The sequence below is a fragment of the Anopheles bellator genome, chromosome 2 (genome assembly GCF_943735745.2).
Source record: "Anopheles bellator chromosome 2, idAnoBellAS_SP24_06.2, whole genome shotgun sequence".
Lineage (NCBI taxonomy): Eukaryota > Metazoa > Arthropoda > Insecta > Diptera > Culicidae > Anopheles > Anopheles bellator.
In genome coordinates this window covers 23,673,901-23,696,004 of record NC_071286.1, presented here as the reverse complement: position 1 = coordinate 23,696,004, position 22,104 = coordinate 23,673,901, and the positions used below count along the sequence as shown (strand labels likewise).

Here is a 22,104-nt window from a genome sequence, read left to right as displayed (position 1 = left end):
CTCAAAAAGCAGAGGTTTTATTCATTTATTGCGGCCCAAACGAACAACGGAGTGTATGGGAATGCTCACGTGTAGGAAGTAATCCCGGTGAGTAATTGAGAATATAAATAGAACGAAGCCGTCTTTTCCGTGTCTAACAACTAGGCAACTCTAACTTTATTATGTACACATTCGCAAATCGATCTAACGGATTCTGTGTTAACGTTTACTTATCGGACACTTCGAACGTTTTGCTAACCGATATCTGTTTCCTCATCAGATCGTCCTCCGTCAGACGAATGCTGATCGGAGGGATGAGCGCGGCCGCCACGACGCGATTTTCGGCGTTCAAAAAGTTAAAAGTAGCACAAGCCTGCTCGGTACCGAGTACCTCCACATTGATCTTGTACTGCTTCATGAAGTCGATAATTTTGCGCGAAAAGGCCGGTGTTATGGTTTGGTCACCGATACCAACCACCAAAACGTCGATCTTTGGCTCGATGGCACAGAACAAGCTGAGCGTTGCGTCGTTTATGTCCTCGTAGCTTTCCACATTCCACGAAAGCACAGTCCGGGAAAAGATCGCCATTGGACCCAAAACTACCATTTCGTTGTTCAGTCTAAAACCAAACTGACTGTACGAGTTGATCATCAGCCCGGCGTCGGCCTCCTTATTGAGAATCGTTACGGACGTTTTGCCGTCGCTTTCATATGTGGATCGTCGTGCGAGTGTGGTGCTGCCGACAAGGTAATCAAGCTTATTATTCGCCCAACCGCACTTAGGGAGAAAAGTGTATTTTACCGTACCAGATGGTCCTTCGAAGCGTTCGCTGCGCAATTTGTCCTAATTCGTGTAAAACGTTCATCTTTGCCAGGTAACAATATCCTTCGTTCCGTATCCTTCCTTCGTTGAAACCGCCTGCTAAAAATGATCAGTTTCAGAGAAATTGTTTACAGAATCCGCGGAGAACTGTCAACAGGCTATGCTCGGTCACAGCTGATATGGTTGGTCGATTGTAGTACTTTCGACGAAATGGAAAGAGAGATTACATTTATGCTCAATACATTTTGTTTTAGAAATATTTTAAATAAACGCGTATTATATTACCGCGTATTTTATCAATTAGATGTAAAAGCTATAAGTTAGTGCAGCATATCATTGAATGTTGGTCTTTAGCTGTGCTTAGCAGCTCTTGAAAATTCTTTCTCAACATTAAACTAGAGAATGGTTCGCAATTTTTATTACGTGATTTGGTTTATCCTGAGCAAATAAAATTTGAGCGGAATTTTGAAGAAAACAAAACACAATCGACGAAGCTAAAGTGACAGCGAACGACCGAATGACAACCCGTGAAGGAAAGCACAGAGAGCGCACCTGTGTGTGCGTGCGGCCAAAAACACTCCGAAGCATTGCGTGAAAGCCCATGAAACATACCGAATAAGCCGAAACAAGTTTTTTTTTCCTTCGCCCCAACCTTCCGTAGCGCTCTGTCGCTTCCACAATTCGGCAGCAACATTAGATTAAACATTAGGCATTAGATTGTAGGTCGTCCACGCTCGTGGTAGTAGCCGTGGTCGTCATCATCGTTTCTCTCTAATTCTCTCTCACTCGCTCTCTCCCTGCACGGTGTGTCAATCGATTCCCAGAGTTCGTGCCACGACAAGTCCCACAAATAGTAGTGATGGATGAGCATAAATAAAGTGATGAATGCAGCTGTACTGCTAGCGATGTGGTAAAATAGCTAGTGAAAACGGGAACGGAATGCGTTCGATACAAGGCAAAGATAAATAGCGCAGTTATCGGATCCACTAACTAGAGAGCTTGCAAAACTCAGCGTCCAAAGCTGTAATCTTGCCAAGGGTCCGTGGCACTGTGTGCGAAGAGAAAACTCAAAACTGCCCCCGAAAATCGTTCCCCAAAAACGGATGCAACGTCAACGTTATAGCACACCCGGGCAAAAGGAACGGTGTTTTTCCCTTTCTTTACACGAAAGTTGTCTTCATCATTTCACTCGAACCCACCGACGATGATGGTATTACCTCCGGTCCAACCGTGCAGGGCGTCCGGAGGCGATTTGGATTGTTTCCGGACCCGGCCCAAAATGGGTCAGTGGCTAGTGGGTTACACGGCTACCACGAAGCAAACGACGGTGGCCTAAGAGCAAGGCGTAAATAGGCGTGTGGCTCTCAGAAGGTGGCGCATCGGCGAGCATGCAGGTGATTTCGAGCCAGCAGCATAAGTAACGAGTTTGCCATTCAATCGAAAGCGCAGCGCGAACCACGTTAAGAAAGATAAGGACACGCGTCCGGTCCGGTGGCCGTTGCTGGTTGCGCTATAGTTAGTGTAGTCATTGTAGTTATCTCTGTGCTTTCACTGTCGCGAACGGTGACGCCTAGTTTGCTGCGATCTTTCGGTCTGGCCCCAGGTGTGGGCAAAGTGGCGCACTGCTGCATTAATTAAGTTTCGCTAAACGATTGGCGAGTGGAGTGATTCTCATTACTATGGGAGGCTGCAACTGACACTTTTCGCGACGATCCGTGCTGCAGTGTTCCAGCAAACCAGGGACGCTGATGAGTAGTAAAAGCCTGTTTATCTTCGTAGCAACCACATTCCAAGGGGAACATGAAAACCCGAAATGTACCCATTTTCGCGTAACATCATGATATTAGGCACTGGAACACAACGTAGCGCAGCAGACGCTAGAAGTAGAGATGTTTCAAGCCACCAGGAGCTGTTGATTGAGTAGTGACGAGTGCTTCGCTGCATGTAAAATCGGAAGGAACGTGTTAGTGTGGACGGGTTTCGATGGTCGCGACGGACAGTGAATTGTTACTCAAGCGGAAATCGCTGTGAATCATGAACTTCACTTTGTTCGAGAAGAACATTTGCCAACCGGAGCCCTGTAACAGTGATAACCGGAATAACACCCAAAACAAAAACCAGCCCAAAGCAACATAGCAAGCTTTGGTTTTTCGTTTTGACATTCGTTTTTGGCCCATCATTGTCCACGGGCTGGCACATAGAAGCGACTTGGTGGCCACACAAGCACCAGAGGCAGCAATATCTTCACGACACCAACGAAAACGAAAATGGACGAGAATGCGCTGATCGCCCGGGCGAAGGAGGAGCGGGAGAAAATTTTCCAACGCTACGAAAAGGGCCGGGAAGCAGGCGCCGAGATTGACCCGTGGGAAGATCCACAGTTCGAAGTATATCATCAGACCGATAGGTAAGGGGGTGGAATCAGTTCAAAGGAACAGAGAGGGAAATTCTACACGCCTCCGCTCTGCCCAAACGCCCACCTAGTCCCAGCATAGGCATACTACTACGAGGTCACGTTTTGCGTTTCGCAAGATTGGAATTGGTTAGTTCTTTGATGTCGTTGAGTTGTCGCCAACATGCTTGCCATCGAAGGAAAACAACTATGTCCGTTGAGAACCAACAAAATGTGCGTGGGTGGTACGTGTGCGTGGGTTACTATGTTTGCTGAACTGCACGTAGGATAGGCCCCAAACCTCCGCTGCCAGCTGCTTGTAGAGATTGCCCCACTTGACACTACGTTTCATTCACCGGCCTCCAATACGTGCGTTACGTGAATCATGTTAATTCATCGTTGACCTTTGCTTACACCAAAGCATCCCCGCACAAATTGTGAGTTCCCATTACAAACGCTATGCGTTTTTTTTCGCTTGAAATGTCTTCTTCGAAATTTCCAAAATCACACAAAAGATGATTTCTCTTTGTTTAGAGAGACTTATGCGTAACATTTTTTTTCAACAACACTAATAAGTTTCAAAGGAAACTAGATATTGATTCAAAACAGGTAACTTCTAATGCAATATTGTTTTTTTTACTGTAACCCAACACACATATTAAAATTCGGGTTTTAATTTTCCGTTTAAATTTCGGTGAAAGTAGCAGGACAACCAAACAAGGGGATAAACAACACGCAATCCTATTGCATAACGTCTAGGTATACTGGCAACACGTTTAGTTGTTTCGCAGATTGCCCCTATGTTGGTACAACTTCAGGAAACTTGTTCAAAATTTCATCGCCACTCATTTGACATAGGTACTCCAGACGGTTGTAATGAAAATTGTAAATGATCCCTTCACGTTTTCATCTATTTAAAGTTCGATTGAATATTCTGCTTCAATGTAATACGTTTGCCGAACAATTCAACCACTGTTGCGTTGGCAGTATTTGGGCATCATCAAATTCAATCAACCAAACTGGAAGCAGCTGCTTCCTTTTTCGGTGCTTCGATGGATTCGTGCTCACGTTCACTTAGCACTACCCCACAAGCCTTTCGCCCACGGAACTCTTTGTCTTTGCATGCCTACCGACAGTGCGGTCACTTTCAATTTCGATTGCGTGTTACCCTCTAAACTACGTAACAGCATCGATGGTGTACCGATTGGGAATCTAGTTACCGCCAACTGCTTGGGGCAACATGCAGAATAATTTATAAATTTCATTCCGGGCGTAGGTGCCTGAAAGCAAGTATACCGAACGGCGGTCATTTTGCAACCCGGAAAAACGGTTCACATTCTCGTTGCGCTTGGTTTACGCGAAAAGATTGGCTTCAATTAAAAGCACACGGTCAGAATATTGTTATTATAAGGCAATTTTACAACACCATGATTTCTGTACTCATTTTCAAAATACTTTCCCACCAAACGCAGGTATGGATTCATACACGACAAACGCCTACCACGAAAGCGCGATCCGCACGAAGCCAAAGCGACGGAGATCGAAATGGAACGGGTAAAGAAGTGGTTGAAGATGCTGGGCAAATCCCCAATAGACACGCTACCACCCACCAAACCCATCAAACGTGCCCTCCAGTGGGAGGATCGTGCGGTACAGGCGAAGGTACGGAAGCGAGTCTACAAGGGCATCCCGGAGAAGGTACGCCGGCAGGTGTGGTGCAAGCTGCTAAACCTCAAGGAGGTTATGGCGAATAACCAGGATAAGTACCGTGAGATGCTACTGTTGGCCCGCCAGTGGAGCACCGAGGCCCGGCAGATTGATTCGGACGTCAATCGGCAATTTCGGGAGCACATCGACTACCGGGAGCGTTACAGTGCGAAGCAGAAAAGCCTCTTCAATGTGCTGGTTGCATACAGCATGTACAATTCCGAGGTGAGGACGAAGGGATGGCGCGCGGTGTATTTGGTGAGTGGCGTAATGATTGATCCTTATATGGGTTACTCGCCCAACAGGTTGGCTACTGCCAGGGCATGTCGGGATTGGCCGGAGTGTTGCTGATGTACATGGAGGAGGAAGAAGCATTTTGGGCGCTCAGTGTCCTGCTGGCCGATAAGAAGTTTGCAATGCACGGACTGTTCATTGAAGGTACGATACCTTGTTGCAGTGAGACCCAACTGGATGATAATTACCCACCGATTGTCCCCGTTTTACGCAGGCTTCCCCAAGTTGACCCGCTTTCTAGCGCATCACGATAAAATAATAACCAAATTCATACCAAAGCTAAAGAAACACTTCGATCAGTACAATCTCGACTCGATCCTGTACTCGTTGAAGTGGTTCTTCGTAGTTTTCATCGAACGGGTAAGTGAGCGGCAAGAGTTTTCCGTACCTTCACGTCACCCCTTGCTCTTCTGTTCTAACTGTGGCGTTGTGTTTCCCGTTTTCATTCTCATTTGACACGCTAATCGGTATCGGCACCACCAATCCCATTCTTACACTCGGTTACTCGCTGTGCCAATAAATGTCATTGCTTCGCGTGGCACGTGTATGTCTGTCTGTGTGTGTGCGTTGGGTTGTGTGCTATGGCACCGTGTGGCGCTCCGGAACCGGGTGAACGTGGTGTGCAGATACCATTCAGCTTATGTTTGCGCGTTTGGGATGTGTATCTTCTCGATGGCGAAAAGGTGGTCACTGCCATGGCCTACAATATACTGCGTTTGCATAAGAATCGCATTCTCAAGCTCAAAGATATGGACCTCATACTGCAATACATTCAGGTAACCGACGAACGTTCGTTAATAGGTCCAATAGGCGGCACTACGGATTCTATCAATGACACGCAATTTGTTTTCCCCTTTTCCCCCGTAGACGAAACTGTACGAGGATTTCGGTTACGATGACGATATTGTGCTCAAAAATCTCGAACAGTGCATGGAAGAGTTGCGGAAGGCCGGTCTGGAGCTGCCGCCACCGGCCAGTGAAATAGAGCTGCCGAAGAAACCTTTCGGGGTGTTCGTGGAACCGAGTACCGAGGCCAAGGTTGTAGTGACCATTTTGATGTGTTGGGGCGAACGGTTCCCGATGCTGATTTATTTCCTTTCTCCACTTATCCCATCGTAGATCGGTCGACGGAAGCAAGAGTTCACCGAAACGGAAAAAGATGTTACGGAAGCGGTTAAGCTTAAGTATGTGGTACACGTTTTTTGTTGTGTTACGGAATCTAATCGATCGTTGTTGTCAAATGGTTTCAATTTTAGGCGTGAAATTACGGAACAGGAAATTGCCACCCTCAGCCAAGTTGCAACAACATCCGGAGGTTCCAGCCAACATCTTAATACGGGTATGATTGGATTCTACTAAGATCCGTTTGTTCTTTTTTCAAATAGGGATTCTCGTTACTATTTTACACTAAACACAGATGCACTGCCTTTTGGAGTGTTGGATGTTTGTTGCTTTTCAATTGCTTATCGTTGAACCTGCCGATCCTCACTGCCATACGTGGCACAAGATACTAAACAGGCACGCAAGCGGTGTATTAACACTCACCGAAACATTCTTTCCATTGTTTCCCCCAGTACTACCACGGGTTTGCATTTAAAAAGGACGAATTCCTGAACCGATCGTATCTTGACATCGTTACACATTGTGCTCAAAAAGAGAAGAACGATATAGCTTAATTCTTTCTACGGCAACAAAGAGTAACGAGAAGGTGTGTGTGTGTTTAGTTCTGTTTATCAATTTTGCCAGCTCTTCAATCCGACATTCGATTCTTGCGCTGCGCTGTGAACAATGCACAAAAGCACACACAAACAGAGCAATGTGTTGAAATGAGCAATAGATTCACCCCACCGCCATCAGCGTACTGGCCATTGATGCTTCTTAATTTTTGTTCTGCGTTGTCCACTATAGTTACTGCAGATGTGGAGGAGTTTGCACTTAAAAATTTCATTTGTTTTCTCCCAACCCGCTCCGCAGTGCACATTCCAGAGTCGGAGGATGGAGGTTCGCTACTGGGCAGTTCACGTAAATCGCTTGCCGACACCTCGGTCACGTCCACCGCCGATCTGAGCGTCCTTTCCGGTGGCCAAAGTCAGCGATCGCACCAGGCGTTCGATTTCTACGTCGAAGATCAGAAAGTGATCCCCAGCGAGGACGAAGGTGACGGTGGTGAAAGCAGTCCGGTGTAAGTAACATTCTGAATGTTGGATTGTTGAAACAATTTCGTCCGTTTGTTTCGTGTACTCCCAGCGTGATTTATTTTCCCATTTGGTATTCGAAAGTAGATAGGGCCGACGTACGCGGCAGTGATCATTCTAGCAATCCGTGGTTCCATTGTTCCTAGAAACATCGGTTTTATTCGTTCCTTTAGACGATCTAGCCTTTGCTTCTAGCCATCCTCGTAGCACGGTTTAGTGTTCGGTGTGTTTCTGGTTCGAGTTCCCTAGAATAGTTTAGCGCTTTCTGTTGGTACGCTAACCGATTCTGACCGATTGATATGTGCGCTAGCGCGTGTGTTATCGCCGACCACGGGTGCGGTTGACTTCAATCGCCAAAGGAGTATAATAATGCCCCTTTTTCTCTCTGTGCATTCTTTCTCTCAAGTCGTCGTTTTGTTTCAGATCAAAGCCAACTCAGTCTTCGGCATCCGCGAAGGTACGCTACGAGGCCTCCGTTGGCTGTTCCTCCACCGCCGCCTCCACGAAGAGGCAAACGAAGCTTAGAAGTGCCGCGTAAGTTGTGTGTTGCTTCTAGGCCACTCGCAGGCGTGAGTGTTTCACAGGTGCAGTGAAAATTGGAGCGTGTTCTTTGTCCGAACTCTTGCTAGTTCACCCGTCTCGCGCCACAATCAGCCAGATAGAGTTTAGCTAGAAATCGGATTCACGTTTTATGTTCTGATTGTCTCTTTTTTCAAGAATTTTCCTTGTTTAACAATAAGGTGCATTCCAAATGTAAGTCAAATGCTAAAAGTAGTACTTGGCGTGCCTAAAGAAGTCCAATGCTACTCTTTCTTAATACGTGTGACAGGTTTGGAATACATCTAATGTTTAGTGTTCAGTAATTAGAGCTCTTTTGGACTAAAACTTTTAATGTTTTAATAGAAATTGATAGTTTTGGAGTTGTCTATTGGTTGAACAATCGAGAATATAAAGTTGCGGGAATAAAACATGAGGAAGAGCTGTGTAAACTCCTTTTGGCGATCGGTAATTGGCATCTGGGCTTTGTCTGCGCACTTGTTTTGTGCTGCATAGCACAGTTTTCCTATAGTGCGTCCGCCCAAAACCGAGCATGAAGTTAATCATTTCTTTTCTTCTTGCTCTCTTCTCACACAAACTCTCAAGTTCTGCCATCGGTTCCACAAGCGTCGTAGAGCGTAGCCCGTCAACGCTGCAACTGATGACACCGCGGGCCATGTCACCGCATGATGTCGTGCGAATCTACGTGCCTCCAGCACCACCGGAAGAGCAGCGAATGGCGGCCGGAATCGCCAACGGTCGACCGTCGATCGATCGACAGAACGGTGAACACGACACGGCCTCAAACGAACAGCACGCGCGACGACACGATCGATCGTCAAACGGCGACGCCGGCGCATACGAAGGGGCGGTTGACGACGACGACGATGATGGCGAATCTCAAACAAGGCGAAATAGTGAAATTGATCTGTACCTGCAGCAATCGGCTGGTGCTCCCATGACCGGACCATCGGCACACGGTAGTGGACGGTACTGCAACGAGTACCCTAGCGGCGACTTCCAAAGCGTACCGGTGGCGGCATCATCAGTCACGTCGTCAACGCAGCATTACGCCTCGAACGGTCGTTCCAGTTCGTCGTCCCGGCGGGGTAGCATGTCGCGCAAATCACCCGCTCCTATGCTGGACAGCGAGTTCATCATCGAGTGTAGTCACGTGAAGAACCGCAAGTACGTTCCGGACCATCACAGTAGCCACAACAGTCTGGTGCTGGGGGGAGCAGCAGTACCTGGCGGAAGCCGGAATGGCTCGGAGAGCAACATCCACCGGATGACCTCGTTCGAAGAGTTGGCCAAAGCAAAACTGCAGCAGCACCTGTCGGGTAGCGGCAGCAGCAACAGCCTGCTGCGAATCACCTCCGACGATTACCAGCGAAGAACGGCGAAGTTGATCACGGGTGCCGGTGGTATGTCATCGCTGAGCCGGATGGCGCGGAGCGAAATGTACGATTCTGTCGACCGCGGTCAGCAACGGTGCGACGAACGAATCGAGCTGCATGCTGGAGGCGATGGTTCGATTCCGTCTCGCATCACCTCCCGGGGACACAAGAGTGACTATAACATCCAGTATCGCAACCTGTCGCCCCAGTTAGGTCCGGCTTCACCGTTCAGCGACGGTGGCACGGGTGACGGAGCAACGACGGAGTGGAGCAGCGGAGGAGGTGTCGAGTACCGGGCATTCAAGGGCTCGTCCCGACAGAACAGTGCTAACGATGATAGCTCACCCTTCGATTACGATCCACTCCTAGATTCGGGAGTTCCTTCGAAGCGCTACAATCGGTTCTTCAATAACGACGAAGAAGACGAGGAAGAGGACGAAGAGAGACCCGGAGTGGCGCTCGAAGAAACCAACGGGGGACGAAATGCTGGAGCGCACCGTGCCCGTGAACGGCGAGACGACGAAGATAAATTGTTGGGTAAATCCTCGGATGATTCATCGACGAGCCCACCGCCAAATGGAAGCTTCCGTCCTTCGCAGTTACCGCAGTACAACCGCAGTACACCCGGCAGCCAGGCGTTTACCGGCAGTCAGGGACGGCAGCAGCGTCCGCGACAGCGTCAACCGCATCAGAACGGAAGCAACACACCGACGAGTGAAACGGTTCCGCTCCTTCCCGCCTCCCCAACGGATGGGTCGTCCCCTGGAAGTACCTTTTCCTCACGCCGAATGCACCCTGCCACTGGTTCTTCCACTCCCATGGCGGCTTCCTCGTCCATTCCCGTTAGCAGCGCAAAGCGCAAGCAATCGGCCGATACTTCGTCGAGCCACCGCCGGCGAGGTTCGAACGCATCGGGCAAACATTCGCAGCAAGCCGCCATGGTCTCTCCACCACCGTCCGTTGTCAACCAGTCCCGCATTCCGGTCGGTATGAAATCGCCCACTTCCCCGCCCGGCTCGTTGCAAGGTTCGTTCCGATCCGGTTCGAAAACGAATCAACGACACACTCCGCGTCTCTCCGTTGAAACCGGTGGTGGCAGTACAACAGTGTCCCCAACCACAGCCGACAGCCGGTTGCCGCACTACCAATACGGAGGTCCTACGTCCCCAGAGGAACTGCGTTCGCCCACGTTGGGTTCGTTTTCGTCCGGCACAGGAAGCTACTCGTCGCGGCTTGGATCGTCCCGCTCGGCACACCAGATACAGTCCGACGCGAACAAAATACGTATACAAATCAATCCCTCCCAATCGTACACGACGGGCTAAAGACAGGCAGTTCTAGGAGAACTTTTGCTGCTTCCAAAGCTGTCCAACAAATGTGCATCGAATTAGTAGAATATGCCCGTTTTCCGATCCCTGGACCCTACCACTACTTAATACTCATAAGAAAGGGGTTATGGTTAAGGCCACGAGCGAAACGACACAACAGTAACCGAACCATTCCAATCGTTTTGATGATCTTTTCCATGCGACATATACAAAGTATAAATACGCTGAAATTGGTCCCAAATTAGAATCTTTTATTTACCAAAATCTGTACCTCTTACAGACTCCAAGAAGGCGGCCGTGGAGGAAAAGCCATCGCCGTCAACATTTACTTTCGAATGTTTTATTGTTACCTTAGAACCGACACTATCATAGTAAGCCGTGTGGCGCATCTCGGTTATCGAAAGAGGTACAGTGGGCAAAAAGAAACGAGGGAACCATAGTTTATGACCCTTTTCTGCAGCGTACCTTCTTCTTTTCTATCAGAGGATAGATAGGATTGGTGGTGAGTACGAAGCTCTCTCGACACCTGAATTGGGCATCGTTCAACGAGATCCCGTCCACTCGCCCTCTTACTGCACCACGAAGCAATAGAATTTGACTGATCGTTAATGTCGTGCTGCACGGTGGGCAAAGAACAAAACACGTGCATTTATGAGATTTATTTTCATTCCCATCGGAGTCGCGTAGCAACAGAGTGTACTCTAGCGACAATAGCATTTCAAAGAAAGGATATTTCCCCACAGCCTACTACCGTTGTTACGGCCCGAGACTTCGCCTTCGAATTCGATATGCCCAATCGTTTCGAGAGTATCGAGAACCGGAATAGCGAAACAGTCTGTGTGTGTGCGTGTGCTTGTTAGGCGACTGTTTATTGTTCGGTTTTGTTTGCTTGTTGACAGAACAATCGATAAAATGCGAACGTTGTAAAGATGCTATTGATTTTATGGGGCGGTGGTGGTTCTGATGTCGGAACGAAAAACAACACCACGAATAGAGTGCACGTTGTGCGGATTTAAGGTTTACAAACATATAGCTGTTGAAGATGCGCAACGTACGTAGCGAAAACGAAAACCAATCGATCGAATTCGAAATGGAAGAATCGAGAGACAAACAACCGGTACTTGTTAATCATTGCGTAAGCGAAGAAGTGGTGTAAGCGACAAAAAATATTCGATTAAAATCGTCAAAACCGAGCAGGTATGAAAAACAAATCGAAAGCCGTTCACATGAATGCAACGGTTGTCCAGTGCAAGGCATTTATCAAAAAATATAAACACAAAAATCGAAAGATATTAAAAGCAACTTGCCAAAAACATCCTTCTTGCTTGGAAGACTGTTTCGGTATCCAATCCTTATTTTCATTTGGTTCCTTTCTCGCCTCTCGGTTCACGCTATGGTCGTGTAAGATACCCGGTTGACAATTTCTCTGCTTTCCGCCAGAAACTGAATCTTCCATCATCCGCTCGCACATGCGCCCAAACTAGTGCGCCAGGATGTATCTTCTTTCAAATGTACGGTGGTGTGCAAAGTGCGCGCTTTTTTAATAAAACACAACTTAAAAACAAAACACGGTTGTCCCGGTTGTTCTTTCCGAATGATACGCAAACACAGGCTCGTGATTTTAGGGGTTTTATTATTAATACAATTTATTACGATGTTTTGTTCATTTTCATCCTTACATTGCTGTTGTGTGTGTGTGTGTGTGTGTGTGACCATTCCATTGATTTGCTTGGTTTTGTATGCTTTTACTGTATACTTTTTCTTCGCACACAGGTTCTTTTCTGCTACTGCGAACCGTGTTCGGCAACGCGCTATTCCTACATCCGCTTTTCCGACGTTCCATAGTTCGTTCTGGTCTTTTTCCTTCGTTCCGTCTTCGTATGTACACCGGATGGGGCACAGGGTCCTGTGCACAACACACAGCTTCTATCGGGTGTGCTTCTAGCCCATTTGTTGCATCACCATCGTTTCACTCAATCCTTACTTGCTGTGTACAATTCTTCGTCCCTTGTACGCGGTTTTGTAGGCTTATCGTTCCACACTCCAAATATCGTTTGTCCTCAGAACACCACGATTTTCCGTTTTATTCAGTGTGCCAATTCGCGTTTTGCACAATGCACACACTTGCTATGTTTTTGTCGAGAAAATCCAACTTATGCGAATTTGCCTTCTACCGACCGATCGAACGCGGTTCACAACCAGCGCCTACTGTTTGTTTCCGCCCAGTATGGTTGTTTTACTACTGGCGTCCGTTAATTATACTAACCTCCTTTAATATATTTGCTTTCCCAATGCATTTTGATCCGTGCGCGTCGCCGCTGGACGATCACTCAATCGTTGCGCCGGGGCCCTCACTTTCAGTTGTCGTCCATTTCGCGTACCGTAACTAATTGTGTTTACTCGCAAAGTTCGTGTCATCGCCCTTTTTCTATCATCTCGTTTTAGTTTCGCACATTATCCGCTCCGCGTTGCCCAGTTATGAATGAAGATTCAGTTAAACTACGCTGCAATCGCTCCCTTCCAGAAGCCAAACAATTACGCCCGTGATCATTTGTTCAAAGTTAATGCCTTCGATGGTGCCCCGCCAGTGAGAGAGTGTGCTGTTATTTATCCTTTATTATCGTTTAGATGTAACACGTATAAGAGATTGATCTATTGTGGGTTACACATCTTTCGTTTTTTGTTTCTCTGTTTAATCTTCCGCCCCTATCGGGCCCAGAAGAGATGACACGCCAAATGTCGTTTTATTTACTTTAATTAGGATTAAAAAATTCACTAGCACTGCTGTCGTTCGGTACTAGGCATTCGAGTTTCCAAACATGGGATTTAAAAATTAAAACAAAAGTGCAACCACACGTTTGATACTACATGCTTGTGTGTTTGCGTGGTGCCGCAACCCAAGCAGGCTGGTGCTGTCACTGATTTCCCAAAAAAAACTGTGCTCGACAAAGCATTTCTCTACCTTAATGAAAATTAAACAGGTAATGTTCAAACATAGCAGACAAAATTTCATTCGAAGGAACATTTCAATGGTTTTCTCCCTTTCCTGTACAGACTTTTCGAAAATTTGCGTGATGAGTGAGTGTGACGTGCAATAAATGGAATATAGTTTTCGGTGCACACCTTTTGGACCGTAATTTCAATTTAGCTAGCTCGTGTCATCGGGTCTTTCTCTGGGTGCCTCTGCTGGTGAGTGTTTAATTTCGAGTTTGCCGCAATTGCCATTGGTGTCACCACAAGCGCCATTTTCCAGTTCTTCATTGTTCGTGATGCGTCTTGTGTAGGACATTTTCGTACAGAGAAGTTGCCTGCTAAACTGTCTTTCTTGCGTTTAGGTCTATCGAGTTTCAGTTCGTCCTGAATCCGCGTTCTGAGCCTATTATGGGCACCAGCACCAGGCGGTGGCGGCTGTTGGCGAGCGACCGAAAGGCAACTTATATAATTGGCTAACGTGAAGATCAAAGCCGCGTCCGTACACTGCATCGCTCTCGCTTTTCTTTTTTGTTAGTTTTATTATCAGTCCCACACGTCGGTTTCTTAGTGTACAGCGTTACCAGAACAAATCCAATTGGGGTTGAAAAACGCACTAACCGAAACCATAAATCGTGAAGGTCGATTTTCTACGGCACTTTTAGTTGACGTCACAAAATCGGAGAACCAATGCATTTGCATATTTCCGTTCACGTTCACGTTTGCAGAGCAGGCCATCTATAGTTTTGAGATTTTCTCATACTTTTAGTGGCGTTTATTTGACGCGCGCACGCTCGGTGCGGGCGCAGACTGCTGTTTGTTTTAAACAAAAGCCTACGCAGCAAATAACCGAGTGGGCAGTGGGAGTGGGCGCCCAATGGCTACTCCACTTGCGTCGTCGTGGTGTTTATAGTGTTGTGTTGTTTGTTCAGTTTACGTTACTTTTCGCCTAAAATCATATTCTAGTGTGTGTAGCCGGTGGTGTAACACCCAATACACGTTTCAGTCCATTTGAATTCAATTATGTGCATAACCGTAATGCTTTTGTAGCAAACTTTGTTTCCTATATTTGTTTGTTGCTTTGTGTCGTCTCTCTCTCTCTCTCTTCTTGTTCTGTGTTTGGTCACCTCCAGTGTGAAAAATGATGGCGCGCCGTCGATGGCAGCGCAACCCAGTGACACACACCCGGGCTTAACTTAGATAATTTAATTTTATAACTTAACAGAATATTCTAATTTATTTATATATATATATATATGTATGTTATGTTGTATTTTTATTCTTTTTCTGCTTATCATTTTTGGGTATTATATAGTTTTCGGGCGTGTGTTACATGTTTTCCGTTATACTTTTCAATATAATTGTTTGATGTTTGTTTTCATTAGCGCATTAGCCATTTGTATTCACGCCACATCTTTCCCGGTGGCCAGTTTTACCACTTTCTCTCTCTCTTTCTTTATCGCTCGCATTTGTCTGATTTTCTGCCTTTACTCTTCAGCACTTTTTGACATACATTCTTAGTATTAAAATGTAACTTTTATTCACTTTTGTTATCTTGTTTTCATTTGATTCTGTACATCAATGTTCTCTTATTATTTTTTCTTTTGAATCCAAGATGTTCAATACACTATTGCGATCACTTTTTTACCATTACCGTTCGCAACTACATTTGTCTCAACAGATTTGCGTACTGATGAGATGGGTGTAACTGTAAAAAAACAAAACAATCCTGTTACATTCTAGTGGGCAGCATATTTGTAATGATGGGACCTCTCATCTGTTCCGTGCCATGCGCGCGCGGTGCAACTGTCAAGTTTTGATTATACAGATATCTCTCTCTCTCTCTCCGTCTCTCTTTCAAAGGTTACGGCCGTAACGAGTTTCGTGTGTTAAAAGTTGTGTGGGGTTTTGTTACTTGCACGAAGGCGTCTGCGGCGGCTACTTATCTTACGTCTTCTCATTTTCGGAAACGTGGTTCGATTCCGCACAACAGCGTGCCGAGCGGCTTTTTGTGAAGAAGCGCAGGTGGACGAACGGAGGGCGGCCACGTGAGGGGGTCCCACCACCACCTCTTTTGATGCAGAACCGAACCGTACTCTCTTGATTACTCCAACAAGGTTCTGCTTCTCCATCGGGAGAGTGGTAATCAGTAGTCGGCATCGATTGTCGTCCATCTCCGCTGCTTACGCGACGCACTTTAGTTTGGGTTGCGATAAATATTGGAGGCACTACCACCGGAACCGCTGCCACGGTGCTGTTGATTATTTGTGGCCGGCGCACTGCGCACGTTACGGTCCTAGAAGTTCGGGGAAACGAAATCGATAATTTTAATTCTAGGAATTAAAATTAAAGTTGAAAGATAAGAATACGTTTAATCATCTACTTTCATCGTCGGTGGTGGTGATGAGCTCATGTATGATAGCAATGTGATCACAACAATTCGAATCGATTCGAAATTTCGGCGCCACTTTGTTGCGCGCGCGTTAGAATGGACACAATGGATGCATAACTCACCCTGTAGTGATCTCTCGAAGAGCCACGATCACGATCGCCACCACCGCCGCCACTCCTGTAGATACCACCACCATCGCCACTGTCGCGACCTCCGTCGTAGTCGTTGTTGGAGGGCCGCGGACGTCCGTAGTCATTCGGGCCTCGCCGTTCCTCGCGGTAAAAGTCTCTCGGGCGGTTGTTGTAGCCACCGCGCGAATGATATCCACCGCCTCCGCCACCATTGCCCGCTCCATTGTCGTGATGATCTTCTCCGTTGTTGTTGCTGCCGCCTCCACCGCTGCCGTTATTGTTACGGCGGTCATAGCTCTGATAACCCCGGCCACCACCGTTATTGTCGTGATGGTTGTAGTTACCCCGATTGTTGTAGCCGCCTGGTGTCAGAAAAGATCGCAAAAGGTTAAGCACAAAAAATTTCTGCCGACTCAAAACAACGTACCGTAGCTGCTACTGCCGCCCTTGTTATAGCCTGAGCCACCATGGTAGCCACCTCCGCGACCGTACCCATCGTAACCGTCATCCCCTCCACCGCGATCATTGTACTTGCCGTACCCGCCACTACTTCCGCCGCTGCCGTGATACTTTCCTGGCCCATCATAGTACTGGCCCTGGTTTTCACGGCGATTGTGGTACGAGTGGTTCGACGGTGGTGGTGCTTCGTGTTTGCGCGTGTCCTCCTCCAGTTGGCGCTTTTCGTAGTGCTGAAAGTCATCGAATATCGATGACTGGTGCTCGAAGCTGTGGATCACCTGCAGCGCCTGGATTCCCTTGGCGTTCGGTACCTCCTGCGTATCGCGCGAGTTGGTCATCGATTTGTTCTCGTTGTTTTCGAGCCGAATGTGACGCAGGTGCGAGTTCGGCACATCCTTTACGTAGATCCACCGCACCTTGAACGTGCCCTTCCACTTGTCTTGCGACCAGACGCTCGAGTTGGAGTTGTAGTCTACGGCGGTCATCATTTGCGCCACGCCGCAGAAGTGCCCCGAGCCGTTGACGGAGAAGAACAGGTACACCATACCGTCCTTCTCTTCCCGTTCGCGGAACGCCTGATCCAGCCGCTGGTTGCCGTGCTCGGTCGAGCACCAGATTTCGTACTTGATGCTACGGTGAATGTCGTCCTCCGAGTACGATTTGATGACGAAGAATCTGTCGAAATAGGAAGTGACTCGTCATTCAGGAATTTTTCGAAACTGTCGCACACCGTCCCCTGGTCGAATGTTCTTCACTGGCTGACGATTCCGTCACATGTCTTACCTAGCCAGGTCCGCCGTTTTCAGAATGTCCAAAGTAGAAGGGTTGTAGTTGTTTTTGGTTTTCAACTGATCGAGTATCATCTGCGACTGGAGCAGCTTGCTGGCGAGCTCGGCATCGTTCGACGGCGATGGCGAGCGTGCATGGCCGGACGAGTTGGCGGATACGGATGGTGTAAGGCCTACGCCACTACCACCAGCACCACCACCAACGCTAGTCGAGCTGCTGTTGTCCACACTGTCGGATCCATATCGGACACGTTCGGTTGTTGCCGGAGGAGATTGATAGTTACCTCCCGGACCACCGTGATGATTTGGGGGGCCGCCAGTCGGACGTCCCGATTGGTTGTGGTACGAAGAACCCACGCTAGGTTGATCCATATGATGGCGCTGTTGTGGCTGCGACGACGCACCACCCCCATGATGATGATGCTGGCCACCGTGATGATGGTAGCCACTGTTGTTACCAACACCACCGCCCATATGGCGATCACCCATCGCCGATCCACCGGCAGGTCCGCCGTATCCTGCGTTGCTGTGGTTTCGAGACAGGCTATGGCTATTGGTAGGATGTGCTGGACCCTGCGGATGCGACTGATTGTAGCTGTGCGATCCCAACGAGTGTTGCTGTGGCGCATGCGGCGGATACTGCGACGAGTGGTTGTTGCTTCGCGAGTTTGGCGCCTGTTGCTGCTGTTGCGAGGACATCGATCCGCCTGCAGTGCTGCTGTTGTTACCAACGGAAGATCCCGCTCCACCATTGTTTCGATCGCCACTGGATTGCTGTTGTTGTTGATGCTGCTGGTGCTGGTGCTGGTGCTGCTGTTGCTGCTGCGACGCGTGCTGTTGCTGCTGGGGTTGCTGCTGGTGCTGTTGCTGCTGTTGTTGTTGCTGAACCTGTGCCTGTCCGAGTGTTGGCCAACGAGAGCTTTGCATTCCTGCCGGTCCCGTGTTCTGACGATGCGAATCGTGATGAGATGGGTGATGCAGTTGCGATCGATCACCTCCTGGACCTCCTCCTCCCGACTTCAGTTGAGCCGATTCGGCCAGCGGCGATGGTTCGATCACCGGTGGTGGAATGATTGGCGGTGGCGTCGGTGCCACCATGGCCGAACCATTCTTCGACGGCGAATCCCAGGTGCCAATGTCCATATTGTGCTTGCCGGGAATCATTGGTGGTGGTGGCATGCCAGGGCCCTTCTTCTTCACCGTGGTACTGATGGTGTTCACTTGCGGTTTTGCCGGCTGCGAAGCGATCGAGGCCCAGGTCATCTTTTTGGGAGCTTCCTTTTGCTGCTGCTGTTGCTGATAGTGTTTCGATGTGGAGTTGCTGCCCGCCGAATGGTTGCTACTGTGCATGGAACCGACTCCAAGTCCTTGCATACCGTGCTCGACATTCTGTGGAACGACAACAAAACTCAACAGATTTAGCACACGATTTTAACGAACATCGATGCCTCACTCACCTTGACACTATCGTGGTAAGCCCCATGATTACGGTAGTAGTCATCGTTCGACTTTTTCTGATGTCCGACGCCACCTGGTCCGTGATTCACTTGCGCACTCCAAGAATTATAATCGCCGTTTCCTGTTTGCAAGAAAAGTAACATACAATTCGCTTGTAACGGCCAACGAACCCCCGTGCATCTTCCGTTTTGTATAATTGTTGTCGTGTCTTGTACACGATCGAACCGAACGTGAACCGAAGAAAGGACTCGTCACCTTCGAAAACACGGAATGCAATAAAAGTCCTATTTTTGGTAAATAAACAGTTTCAACAAAGCAAGGCGTGGGTGACACGACATCGACATGTGCAGATCACAGCGGTGCGGTTCGCAGTTGGCACACGATCAACCAAAGCCAGTCATGTGTATTGATCGGTTGTTTTCATCAATTAACCACCCTTTAGTCGGAGGATAAACTAAGCGTCAAAATTACAAAAAAAACATGAACACACCCTTTTTATAGTACCGGCACAAACGAGACGTGCGTAAAAAATGCCGGTTCCCGCACGGTGTCGGTGAACGTTCGGCAACGCCGAAGCCAAGGTCTGAGACCCTCAAACTGGTTCAAAACCCAAGTTCATCGTACTTTTCTTCTCCGCCCCGTTTCTTACACCGCAAACGGCGGCGGCCACATAACGACGCAACGATCTCGTATCTCGCGGAAAACTCCAATCGCACCAACACGACAAACAACACACGTAGAAGGCTTATGGGAGTGCGCGCGTGTTGCCGTGGAGAGGAAGATCGCGATGGGTATTATTCTCTTTCATTCATGCTTCCGCTCATTCGCTCTCGTTATTTCTCTTTCTTTCTCTATGCATTACAAATTTCTCTCTTTATCACTCTCTCTCTCTTTCGTGCATTAAGGCGGAATACTAGACAATGATTTTATGTAGTGATGTGGCGCGCCCCGTTCTGATCGTCGACTCGCGATCGATACGTTATGTTCCGGAATGGATAGCCGGCAAATAAATGCGTAGAATAGTGGGGGGGCTCGCAATGCACGGTTTGCACAATCGCACACAGAAAAAGGTCCTTATCACCCATCGGTGTCTCGCGGTCATCTCACGACTGGCTCTTTTGATAAGATCCAGATTTCATTGGTTAACGCTCCGAAACAAATAGGCAAGGCACGCGACTCGGCAGACGTCTGGCAAACATTCCTACACAAACACACGTGCACGAAAATGCCTCTTCAGCACTCTGTGGGGATCCGCTTTGTTGTAATGTATTTCCGCTCTATGCTGGCGGCGGGCCGTGGAGCCGCTTTGTGCATGTGTGAGTGTGTATGTTCCTCGATCGCTGCTTGCTATGGAAAGTTCAATGAAACATGCGAACTGCGTAGTGAAACAGTCTACTGTCTGCGCGCACGACAAAGAAGAAACAACGGTATGAATGAAGAAATTCGACCATTAAACATTCTCCTGGCAATCGACATTTCTAGTGACAAGCTTGGTAATTCCATTCATTCATGATTTTTTCTAAACATTAAATGGACAGTCTCAAAGACCAAAACACAAGTCTGGCCAACAATAACGCTGTATCGTACGCCAAAGGATCGTTGTTTACCATTCTACGCATTCCGTGGCGCAGTAGCAGAACCTAATGGTTAGCAAACAAATACATAACACACACACATACACGGGAAGGCAAGCTTTGGCCCAATGTGGCACCGTGTTATCACAAACCAAAGATTGTGTGTGGGAGTAGAAAAGGTAGGTGCCGGTTGAAGGAGGGTTGTTTTTTGGGTCATGGGCAAGTGATACATTTTTCCCACTTTCAACAAGACGAAGCCGAAAACTGGCCGACAGTTTGTCATTTTCCATTCGCCATTCGATTGTTGTGTCGAATTCTGCCAAAAATGTCCGAATAGTACACGCTTGTGGTGGCCACGCATCTGGCGAATCCTCCCCACACGAATTGGAAGATGATGGTGGAAGGTTGAGCTGAGACAGAGTAGCATCAAATAGCTATTTACCATGATTTCCTGATCCTTTCATCCGCTACAGGGAGAGAAAACGAAACAACGGAAACAAAAACAAGAGTTTAATTAGAATTAGATTTGCAATGGCCGGAGAGATAGTGGCTGTGGCCCAGATCTCATTTCTGGGCGACCTCTTTTTTATCGTCAGTTTTTCCGTACCTGATCTGACACGGTTGACATTGGTAGTAGTTGTAGTAGGCTGCTGTTTTGCACTCAAAGCTTCTAACCAGTTGCCTCTAACCCAATCAAGAGCAGTAGGAGAGTCACAATGCGCCGGGAGCTGCACTGGACACACACGCACGCAATCGCACACACAGTAACACACACTTACACACCGGTGTGCACACTGCAGAAGTTCCGTCTGCCGCTCTGTCCCCTGTCCCGGCAACCGGTCTAACCACGCAACGCAGGAACGCGTCCGGAAGAGATGCTTTCGAGTGGCACGAGATGACGCTGGATGGGATGCTGCTGAAAACTATTGTTTTGTAGTATTCTGATTTTTTTCGCGATTCTTTCGCGCAACTTCGGCGGGTGTTCTAGCACCTGAAAGAAAGTTGTGTCGCTGCTGCTTTTTTTTCTTGACAAACTTCCAGCGAAATGCACACCTAGGGGTGCTGTGGCGCAGCCAATCACGATGGTGTTGGCGGCGTCACGGCAGGTGAGTACAAGATCGAACCCAAAACCGAAGCGGGATGCGGTCCAAGAATAACCCCGCTTACTACGCGACGCACTCGAATGGCGATGCTGGTGTGGTGGTGGTGGTGATGATTTTCTTTGCTCTCCCTTCGCCACCGCAACAATGATCACTACTCCTTTGAGCACGCTTTTGTTACGCTTTACTCTTTGCACGGGGCTGCACAACGATTCGCAATTCTGTTGCTGCCGCACACGCGCCACCTCCTGCACAGCGGTGTGGAAAACTTTTTTCTTTTCAATATTTTTCGACACCTGCACTGCACCGTCTACTGAGCCGTACGTGGATCTTTCAAGCTAACTAGACTGGCGGTTCTGCTGCTTTCGATTTATCGCGAACAATTTAACTTACTGTGTGGCGTCGTCGGGTGAAATCTCACTTAGAACTGTGCTGGTCGCAAAAGCAAGAAAAAGAAGCCCTTTCTATCCCCGTAATGGGGATCTCTGTGCACCGAGAAACACACTTGGCTTCCGTATGCGCCGCTCTTGGCTAGAACGGATCACCTGTAATCTCGTCCGTGGGCGGAGAGCAGGCACTT

General features: G+C 48.1%; 3 protein-coding genes across 3 annotated transcripts; 1 reads left to right on the top strand and 2 right to left on the bottom strand.

Moving 5' to 3' along the window:
- Positions 1 to 14: 14 nt before the first annotated feature.
- Positions 15 to 907, bottom strand: LOC131208574 (NADH dehydrogenase [ubiquinone] 1 alpha subcomplex assembly factor 3). The gene is made up of 2 exons (XM_058201366.1): positions 787 to 907; positions 15 to 716 (listed from the first exon to the last, which is right to left on the bottom strand). Exons 1-2 carry the CDS (start codon positions 843 to 845, stop codon positions 206 to 208), a joined length of 570 nt encoding a protein of 189 aa, XP_058057349.1. The 5' UTR covers positions 846 to 907; the 3' UTR covers positions 15 to 205.
- Positions 908 to 3,069: 2,162 nt separating this feature from the next.
- Positions 3,070 to 12,190, top strand: LOC131210911 (mucin-12-like). The gene is made up of 11 exons (XM_058204231.1): positions 3,070 to 3,209; positions 4,667 to 5,126; positions 5,207 to 5,339; positions 5,410 to 5,555; positions 5,822 to 5,971; positions 6,063 to 6,233; positions 6,315 to 6,379; positions 6,452 to 6,534; positions 7,170 to 7,377; positions 7,814 to 7,924; positions 8,534 to 12,190. Exons 1-11 carry the CDS (start codon positions 3,070 to 3,072, stop codon positions 10,647 to 10,649), a joined length of 3,783 nt encoding a protein of 1,260 aa, XP_058060214.1. The 3' UTR covers positions 10,650 to 12,190.
- Positions 12,191 to 15,697: 3,507 nt separating this feature from the next.
- Positions 15,698 to 21,231, bottom strand: LOC131207216 (YTH domain-containing family protein). The gene is made up of 8 exons (XM_058199826.1): positions 21,032 to 21,231; positions 20,867 to 20,891; positions 18,850 to 18,971; positions 18,261 to 18,781; positions 17,388 to 18,110; positions 16,573 to 17,279; positions 16,137 to 16,507; positions 15,698 to 15,918 (listed from the first exon to the last, which is right to left on the bottom strand). The coding sequence occupies exons 1-8, from the start codon at positions 21,050 to 21,052 to the stop codon at positions 15,820 to 15,822; spliced, it is 2,589 nt and encodes an 862-aa protein (XP_058055809.1). The 5' UTR covers positions 21,053 to 21,231; the 3' UTR covers positions 15,698 to 15,819.
- Positions 21,232 to 22,104: the final 873 nt, after the last annotated feature.

What these genes read in the sequence shown, in the direction of transcription:
- LOC131208574 (XM_058201366.1), bottom strand. Translation starts at nt 845, where the DNA reads ATGAACGTTTTACACGAATTAGGACAAATTGCGCAGCGAACGCTTCGA. An exon ending in ACGCTTCGAAGGACCATCTG is followed by an intron (nt 717 to 786) that starts GTACGGTAAAAT and finishes CCTTGTCGGCAG; the next exon opens with CACCACACTCGCACGACGAT.
- LOC131210911 (XM_058204231.1), top strand. Translation starts at nt 3,070, where the DNA reads ATGGACGAGAATGCGCTGATCGCCCGGGCGAAGGAGGAGCGGGAGAAA. An exon ending in AACCGAGTACCGAGGCCAAG is followed by an intron (nt 6,234 to 6,314) that starts GTTGTAGTGACC and finishes ATCCCATCGTAG; the next exon opens with ATCGGTCGACGGAAGCAAGA. An exon ending in CAGCCAACATCTTAATACGG is followed by an intron (nt 6,535 to 7,169) that starts GTATGATTGGAT and finishes CCCGCTCCGCAG; the next exon opens with TGCACATTCCAGAGTCGGAG.
- LOC131207216 (XM_058199826.1), bottom strand. Translation starts at nt 21,052, where the DNA reads ATGTCAACCGTGTCAGATCAG. An exon ending in GAAAGGATCAGGAAATCATG is followed by an intron (nt 18,972 to 20,866) that starts GTAAATAGCTAT and finishes TCTTGCAAACAG; the next exon opens with GAAACGGCGATTATAATTCT. An exon ending in GGGCGGCAGTAGCAGCTACG is followed by an intron (nt 16,508 to 16,572) that starts GTACGTTGTTTT and finishes TTCTGACACCAG; the next exon opens with GCGGCTACAACAATCGGGGT.